Source organism: Microchirus variegatus (genome assembly GCF_963457635.1).
Source record: "Microchirus variegatus genome assembly, chromosome: 2".
In the NCBI taxonomy this organism is placed as follows: Eukaryota; Metazoa; Chordata; class Actinopteri; order Pleuronectiformes; family Soleidae; genus Microchirus; species Microchirus variegatus.
The window spans coordinates 24,767,845-24,777,235 of record NC_139803.1 but is presented as its reverse complement, the minus strand read 5'-3'; the positions used below and the strand labels follow the sequence as shown (position 1 = coordinate 24,777,235).

At 38.6% G+C, this 9,391-nt stretch overlaps 1 protein-coding gene across 1 annotated transcript; it reads left to right on the top strand.

The window, feature by feature from the left end:
- Window positions 1-1,825: 1,825 nt before the first annotated feature.
- LOC310944821 (fatty acid-binding protein, intestinal-like) lies at window positions 1,826-4,003 on the top strand. The gene is made up of 4 exons (XM_083910658.1): window positions 1,826-1,934; window positions 2,967-3,139; window positions 3,468-3,575; window positions 3,678-4,003. The coding sequence occupies exons 1-4, from the start codon at window positions 1,868-1,870 to the stop codon at window positions 3,726-3,728; spliced, it is 399 nt and encodes a 132-aa protein (XP_083766784.1). The 5' UTR covers window positions 1,826-1,867; the 3' UTR covers window positions 3,729-4,003.
- The last annotated feature ends 5,388 nt before the right edge of the window (window positions 4,004-9,391 follow it).

Sequence of the window (9,391 nt, the reverse complement as noted above, 5' to 3'; positions counted from 1 at the left end):
AAAATAAAAAATGTTACTGTCACAGAACTCAAGGCTTTTCTATAGTATTGTCCAAGAAAATAATGACAACATAAAGTACTTTTATGATGATTAAAAACAATTCCATTTAATATTAACCATGAATAGGATTTTTTTTTTGTCTCATTGCTTTATATGCTTTGCTATTTTATGCTTTTTTGGTTTACATTTCAAAGGTCAAATTTGTAACTGTTTTTGTAGAGGTGGTCTTCAAATAAAGCTAACTTATCATTATAATTACTATTCTGGTTAATATAATAATCCTAAAATATTAAAAAAGAAAGTCAGGCCAGAAAACCTGCAGACTCTAACGTGATCGTATTATTAGGAACAATAACAACAAAAAGTAGTTTTATAACTTTTTTATAACTCTTTCAGCATAATGGTTACCCTCAAAGGGCCAGGTGTAACTGTCATACAGAATAAATGTAACTAAATGTAACCAAATTGAATGTAAAATAAAGGTAACTACTCCGTAACATATTGCCAAAATATTTTCTTTATTTATTACTTATTCAATTTCACTCGTCGCATGATGCATATACAATGATACACTGCAATACTAGTGGCCGTGCCATCACTTCGTTGGTAATGCAATCGCCATGCATTGTGGTAAATGTAGTTTATGGTCAACACACGCCTTAAAGCAGCATAGACCAATTAATCACTCGTGGGCCACATAAAATTACGTGGCGGGCCACATCTGGCCCCCAGGCCTTGAGTTTGATACATGGGATGTAAATAATACACTCATGGGCCAGATTATTAGGTACGCATGACACCAAATTAAGTGGCAGGAGTGTGGCACCCAGTGTGTAAAGCAGACAGGAGAAGAACATAATCGTGTAACTATCAGACTGATTTAGAAACTCCTGGCTTGAAAACATAAGCAATGTTTTGTCGAAAATGGTGAACCATTACTGGACAGAATCCTAAAAATAAAAATAGATATGGCATAAAATAATAATAATTGACCTCTGTTTAGTGGTGAGGACAATGTGAGGTAGTTGAAAAAGCTCCAGATGAAGCTGAGGAGCAGACCTTAGAGTGGAAAATAAAATCCTGCTGTCCTGAGGTGTTGGCATCTGCCAAGTGAGTCAGTGTAATCTAATGTAATTGGATACATCAGAATGTGCTTGACCTACATTGTCTTGCAATGACACAATAAGACCATTGTCCAAAAATGAATACAATCTGTGATGCAATACTCTTCAGGGGTACGTACACCAGGCTCCCATGCTGCATGTTTCAAAGAATGCATAGTATAACAGTGATTAAACTTGATAAACAATGGCACGGCCTTTTAACTCCGTACAAACACATTTTCTTCTGGGTCACTACTCTTGTCAGTGTCGCGCAGAAATTCCTGTCCAACTCATTTCCATGCAAGGCACAAACTAGGTGACAAAGAAAGGATTGAGGAACAGAGAGGGGCTCAGCTGAGAGATTGCCATGGCAGCCATGTGAACAGCCCAGTCTTTTATTTATCTTTTTCTCTGCCCCTGCACAACAGTCCCACAGTGTTCGTCTGTGCCAGATTCACCGAAAGAGGGAGTCGCCCTCTGGTTTTTATAGGAGCGTATTATCCTGGAGGTTGCGCAGCCATCATCACCCTACATTTGACACAGTCTGTAAAAGGCCGCATCAGCAGACAGATAATCAACGAGATAAAGACGAGCACCTTCCATGTCAGCTCGGGGGTGGGAGTGACCAGTGTGATTGGGAGAGGGGAGGGGTGCATACCCATATATATATATGTGTGTGTGTGTGGGCCTGTGGTCATTCACAATCCCACGATCTGCAAGTACCGCATCATCATCAGCATCATCAACCCAACGAGCCTGCAGCCATGGCCTTCGATGGAACCTGGAAAGTAGACCGCAATGACAACTATGACAAGTTCATGGAGCAAATGGGTGAGTGTGTGTGTGTGTGTGAGGAGGAGAATGAGAGTATGGTTCACAGTTAAGTGTCCTGTTGTCTGGCTTTGTGATCTACAGCAGTGGCTTCTCAAACTTTTTTAATACCAAGTACCACCTGAGAAAAATATTGAGCTCTCGAAAGTAACACCATCATCACCAACATTAAAATACAGTGGTGTAAATAGGCCGAGCAAAGTCAGCTACAGACTTTTCACAGGGGGCAAGTTTATTCCAAATGAGATACACTACCATTCAAAAGTTTGGGGTCACTTAGAAATGTCCTTATATTTGAAGGAAAAACAATATCAATGAATATAACATTAAATTAATCAGAAACACACTCTATACATTGTTAATGTGGTAAACGACTATTCTAGCTGCAAACGTCTGGTATTTAATGGAATATGTACAAAGGTGTATAGAGGCCCATTTCCAGTGTTCTAATGGTACATTGTGTTTGCTAATCGCGTTAGAAGGCTATTGGATGATTAGAAAACCTTTGTGCAAAATGATTATTTCGAATAAAACTCATTATTTCTAATCTTGTCAATGTCTTGGCTATATTTTCTATTCATTTTGCAACTCTTTTGATGAATTAAAGTGTGACTTTTAATGGAAAACACCAAAAAATTGTGTAGGTGATCCCAAACTTTTGAACGGTAGCGTAATTTGCTTATCAGTGTTTCAGTGTAAACCTAAATAAATCGCAACTTCATTTTCAACAATTCTGCAAATGTATGTGCCCGCCCTAAAAAAAGAAAAAAGAAAATCCTCCCACAACCCATCCCCCTCCTGAGTGATCTACGGTATTTTAGGGGAACAATGAACATTGAAAAAAAGTGCACTGTCGTGTAATGAGGTCTTGATAAGATCAAGCTGATTGTTTTATAGCTAAATTTAGATCCATCCTTTGGACTCTGACACTTCTGATGGTGCAGACAGCAAGAAAAATCAAGTCTTGCTTATTTATTGCAGCCTATAACAGCACATATACAACTTAACATATTGTTTTTCCTATTTAACAAGGTATTAATGTCGTGAAGCGCAAGATGGCCGAACACGACAACCTGAAAATCACCATTGAGCAGAACGGGGACAAGTTCCACATCAAAGAGTCCAGCACTTTTCGCACCAAGGACATTGACTTCACCCTGGGCGTCTCTTTTGACTACAGCCTGGCCGACGGCACTGAAGTCTCAGTGAGTTTCCCCCTTTCTTAAACCAGTGGCAGCCGATCCAGATGCTGCTTTTCTAATGTTAACGTGACCAGCAATGCTTTCAGAATATCTGGAATATTTGTCATAGTGACACATGAGAAAAGAGGAATATGAAGCCAGTTTTGGAGCTCATGCTGAAAGCAGCGGGGGGGGGGAAAGCTCCAGTGAATAATCATTGCACTCTGCAGTGGGTATAGTAGCTGGCATGAATACAACTCCAAAGAGTTGCCAGCAAAACTTTGGCAAATACGGCTAAATGAAACATGACGTAAGAAGAGCGTGTAATAACCCAGTGTGTATTTATATCCAGGGTACATGGGAGATGGAGGGGGACATGCTGAAGGGGAAATTCACCAGAAAAGACAACAACAAGGTCCTGACAACTACAAGAACCCTGGTGGGAGGAGAGCTGGTACAGGTCTGTATAGTTCCACATCCATCTTTATACACAGTACCAGTGAAAAATATGTTAAATACTGCAGCTAAATAACGCAATAACTCTGTCTCTGTCTCCTCACAGAGCTACAACTACGAGGGAGTGGATGCTAAGAGGATTTTCAAGAAGCAGTAACCCTGGAGTCTGCAGTTTTATATATATTTTTTTTTATATTGATGGCATGATATAGATTTGAATTGTTTCTTTTTTTGTCCCAGAGTCACAAAAGTCAAATGTATTCTCATGGGCTTCCACTGCAAAAACACCTAAATGCCTTTAAAGTTTTGGTCAATTAATTTTGGTCCAGTGATCTGCAGGATGATCTCTGGAAATACTACACACTACACACTGTTGAATAATGTGTTACATCCAAATTAAAAAAACTATATTTGTCAATTTGACTGTGGAAAAAGCATATATATGCAATACACATGCACATTTTGAAATTTCTATTACAATAAAGATTGGTCAAAATAATCCACAGGATGTGTTGGAATTGTAAAATGCAGCATATTTGTGGATTATCCAAATAAATTGGTGTATCGCATATTTGTTTTGTTTTTTTGTTTTTTTAGACGTTTTTCATAAAACTCTCATTTTCATGAAGCATTTTAAAGAAGAGATGGATCACCGCTCGTTTTAATCTGACTGCACATTAGCAGCATTTAGTCCCTTCATCACTGTGAGGCAAGCAGCACAATAACAATCCCACACAATATGAAAACATATTTGTGCCTTTAACCTGTTGGGAAACATGCTGTTTTGCACTAATGGGTCTTAGACTGTAACAATAAAGTGATTTTAATGAGTCGCGTGAGTCTAATACTAGTGTTGATTTTGACATAGAGAATATGAGTGAATCTTGAATAACTGAGTAATTGTATTATGAACATCTTTAAATTGTCATCTTTCATTTTAATGAAGAGAGAGGTTTTAAGGAGATAAAACATCACAGCAGCAGCGTCTCAGACTCTGCTCTGATCACATGATGACATCAGGGTCCGTCATGTTCTGGCCTTCAGGTGAAATCGTCAGCATCGAGAGCGAAAAACACATGATGGAAACGAGGCTTTCCTCACATGACAGGGTCATGAACTTCAGTTACCAAAGAGCAAGGAGTACATAAGCAATGAGGCTATTTGGCCACAGGAGGGCGACATCAGTCTACTTTTACAGACTAGAAAGACTGGTGTGGATTGGTGTGACAATTTATATGAATATGCCCAAGAATCATTAATGCTTTTGTATTTGGGTTGGGAAATATTATGGAAACTAATTTCTGGTATTAAAAAAAAAAAGCCTGTAGAACATTAATTTAGTACTTAAATTATTTCAATGTGGGGATTCATTATGAAGTCATTTTGATGAACATACTGTGTCCAACAAATCCATTTTATTTTCAATACAAACTAGAGAATTTACCCGAGCAGTAGATTTAAACATGTTTTATTGGCACAAGTGCTTTATTCAATGAATGTAATTGATGACATTAATTATGATTTATGTTGTTGTTGTTTGTTTTACATTTATACTTTGACTTTTTGACAATTTCATTCTGTGGCACTTCCTTTAAGGGCTTTAAAAGATTATTGTTAGTTCTACCCAGCAACCTTATTGTTTATAATCTTGTCAAAAGTTATTTTATATATATATATATATATATATATATTATATATACATATACATATACATATACATATACATATATATACACACATACATATATATATATATACACATACATATATATATACACACACATACATATATATATACACATATATATATACATATACATTATACATATATATATACACATAAATATATACATATACATCTGGTGGGTGTAGGCTGCGGTGCCTCTCCATGGCCACTGAGTGTCGCTGTGGAGCTCTATGTCCTCTGAGAGAAAGGGCCTCAGTTATTGTATGATATCATCCTCAGTCAGGTTATCATATGACACAGAACCCCATGCAACTGGTAACTGGATCTCAAGTCAAAGTATTAAAATAATATCGCATGTGTGCTCGTCTGGAATCAAAGAGCGGATTGTACAAGGATGAGATGACTTCAGTGAGAAACAGTGCAGTAGTGGGAGAGTTATAGCCCCCAGTGTTTTAATCGGGTGCAGGGGCCCAGTCAAGTGAGGGGAGGGGGGGGGGAAGCTGCACATGAGAGAGGAGGATGAGGAGGAAGAAAGAGAGAGAGAGAGCAGTGCTGGAAGGAAAAACCCACCTACCCCCCCATGCTGTGAAATCAAACTCACTTCCCTCACTCTGAAGTCGTCAGCTTATCTAAAAGTAAAATAACCACAAAAGACGCCAAACAGTGTGGGTGGGGAGTGTCAGGGCTTTTTGGTTGGGTAATGTTTCCAAGAACCCCCCCATACACACACACACACACACACACACGGGCCGATCCCTGTTCACACAATGACTGTGCAGACTTCTGCAGACAGTGTGCAGGCTGCTGGATGATGAGTCACTGGTTAGTCAGTGCCCAGTACTGTATCTGTATCTGAGCCCTTTCAGATGCCCCGACAGTCGGGGGATTATTGGGGACTCATGCCACTGGACAAGCTCAGCTAAATTTAAACATAATGAAATATCTTGAATGGGTCACGGTGCATTTTGGTGCCACTGCTTCTTCCCATTGAAGGATGACTGGGAGCCCATTATTTATTTTAGATGCTGTGACATTTGAAAAACTATAAGAAAACTTACCCTCCAACTTTCTATTCTCCCCTATTTTTTTTTCTCTAAGGCCAGGGACAGTTGGTCGGAAGTGCCAGTTATCTGCTGGTTTTGAAATGAACATTTGAATTTCTGATCAGTCAACATTCTCCTAAGGAGTCACTTAGTCACTAGTTGTAGTTCTTCTTCTATAGCATGTGATGTTTTGTGAATTATGTTCTGATTTAGAGGAAAATTGACCAAGTGATTTTACCTTGGTTAGGACGTTTCCAGGGCGGGGTTTGACATCTCATCTCATCCGTCCAGCGATCAGTTGTTTTCCAGCCCTTTAAAAGAAAAGAAAAGCTGCAGAAATACAAGATACAAGCCAACAACTTGCAAACAAGAGCACACACTTAGGGCTTACATATAATAAAAAATTAAATGATATGTATATGTATACATCTACCTTTGGACATTTGCCATAAAATGGCTATCAGGAGCAAGTATTTTGGTTTCCCTTTTCTAATGACAAAAACACACTCCTGCCATCTGCTTGTAAGACGAGTAATTTCCTCTTAAGCAGGCGTAGAACATCTGTGCTGGTTTACTGTAAAAACTGTGCAAAGCTTGGGAAACATCACCCCAAAGGTTGACTGATGTCAACGAACAATGACGCTGCTTCTGTTGTGTCGGGGAAAAAAGTTAGACTTGATTCCAGCTTACTTCTGTTCAATTGTTGTTGGGTTTTTTTGCCTCATTGTGTGAACTCAGATCTCAACTTTACTTTGCTAAATACAATTATTAAAATAGAATTACTTGAATGAATTCACAGAGTTACTAGCTAAAAGTGACCCAATACACAGTGTTACTAGCTAAAAGTGACCCAATACACAGTGTTACTAGTTAAAAGTGACCCAATACAATGTTACTAGTTAAAAGTTAACAAATACAGCGTTAGTAGTTAAAAGTGATTCAGTAGTGTTACTAGCTAAAAGTGATCCAATACACAGTGTTACTAGCTCAATGTGACCCAATACACGGTGTTACTAGTTACAAGTGACCCAATACACACCTTTGATAGTTAAAATTGACCCAATACACATTGTTACTAGTTAAAAGTAACCCAATACACAGTGTTACTAGTTAAAAGTAACCCAATACACAGTGTTACTAGCTAAAAGTGACCCAATACACAGTGTTACTAGTTAAAAGTGACCCAATACACAGTGTTACTAGCTAAAAGTGACCCAATACGGGGTCGTACCTATGTTCCCCGGGTCCTATGTTCCCCGTTTTTCCAAAAAAGGTCCTATGTTCCCCACTTTGTATGTGACAGGGGAACATAGGACCTTTTTTTGAAAATGGGTAGGGTTAGGGTTAGGTTTAGAGAAAGGGTCCTATGTTCCCCGGTCACATACAAATCGGGGAACATAGGACCTGGGGAACATAGGACCCGGGGAACATAGGTACGGTCCAATACACAGTGTTACTAGTTAAAAGTGACCCAATACACAGTGCTACTAGCTAAAAGTAACCCAATACACAGTGTTACTAGCTAAAAGTGACCCAATACACAGTGCTACTAGTTAAAAGTGACCCAATACACAGTGTTACTAGCTAAAAGTGACCCAATACACAGTGATACTAGCTAAAAGTAACCCAATACACAGTGTTACTAGTTAAAAGTGACCCAATACACAGTGTTACTTGCTAAAAGTGACACAATACAATGTTACTAGCTAAAAGTTAACAAATACAGCGTTAGTAGTTAAAAGTGATCCAGTAGTGTTACTAGCTAAAAGTGATCCAATACACAGTGTTACTAGTTAAAAGTGACCCAATACACAGTGTTACTAGTTAAAAGTGATACAATACGCAGTGTTACTAGCTAAAAGTGACCCAATTCAGTGTTGCTCGTTAAAAGTAAACAATACACAATGTCACTTTACTTTGCTAAATATAATTATAAAAATAGAATTATGTGAATGATGTATGCCATGGTTCAAAACGGGACCGTACCTATGTTCCCCGCTTTGTATGTGACTGGGGAACATAGGACCCTTTCTCTAACCCTAATCCTAACCCTACCCTTTTTCAAAAAAAGGGTTCTATGTTCCCCTGTCACATACAAAATGGGGAACATAGGACCCGGGGAACATAGGTACGACCCAGTTCAAAACGATACAGAATTCAATTTAAAGTGAAATGTTAAGACCTTACGATTACTTTAAGTTTTCCTTTTCAAACCTGTTCTTTAAACCTCCATTTTTCTGTTCTCCATTTTGTTTCTTCTCTCTCTCTCTCACTCGCAACAACCCGCATTGATCCCTGGCCCATAATCCACCAGGAATCGTCTGATGAGCCGCTCTGGGCCTGTGTCCCACACTAGAGTAATTTAATACATGTTTTTACTCACTTTCCTTTTCTCCACATGATGAATTTTAAGGTTCTGGTGATCTGACAATAATGTCTGGTTCATGGCCCATTACCGACAACATTTCAAACACTCCCCCCCCGATTCTGTTCTACCAAAACATTGGCATGCTATACTAAACTAGTAGTTGAGAATTATAGTTTTAAAGTGATAATAGGCACTCTCTTGATTGAGAATTTGGACACTGTTATTGTTGTTACAGTTACAGTGAGCAGTGGTCAGTGCTTTTTACAAGCCAAGCAAAGCAATTGATTGGGCAATGACCAAAAATGAACAAAATACACTGGCTGTAATGGACACACAGTGTTACTCGTTAAAAGTAACCCAATACACAGTGTTACTAGCTAAAAGTGACCCAATACACAGTGTTACTAGTTAAAAGTTACCCAATACACACTGTGACTAGTTAAAATTGACCCAATACACAGTGTTACGAGCTAAAAAGTAACCAAATACAGCGTTAGTAGTAAAAGTGACCCAATACAGGGTTACTAGCTAAAAGTGATCAAATATACAGTGTTTCTAGTTAAATGTAGTACAGAATGCCAATGTTTTACAGTGTTACTAGCTCAATGTGACCCAATACACAGTGTTACTAGCTGAAAGTGGGACCGTATCTATGTTCCCCACTTTGTATGTGACCGGGGAACATAGGACCCTCTCTGTAACCCTAATCCTAACCCTACCCT

Coding starts and splice junctions, on each gene's coding strand:
- LOC310944821 (XM_083910658.1), top strand. CDS start 1,868: ATGGCCTTCGATGGAACCTGGAAAGTAGACCGCAATGACAACTATGAC. Junction 1,935..2,966: donor CAAGTTCATGGAGCAAATGG/GTGAGTGTGTGT, acceptor CTATTTAACAAG/GTATTAATGTCGTGAAGCGC. Junction 3,140..3,467: donor CCGACGGCACTGAAGTCTCA/GTGAGTTTCCCC, acceptor ATTTATATCCAG/GGTACATGGGAGATGGAGGG.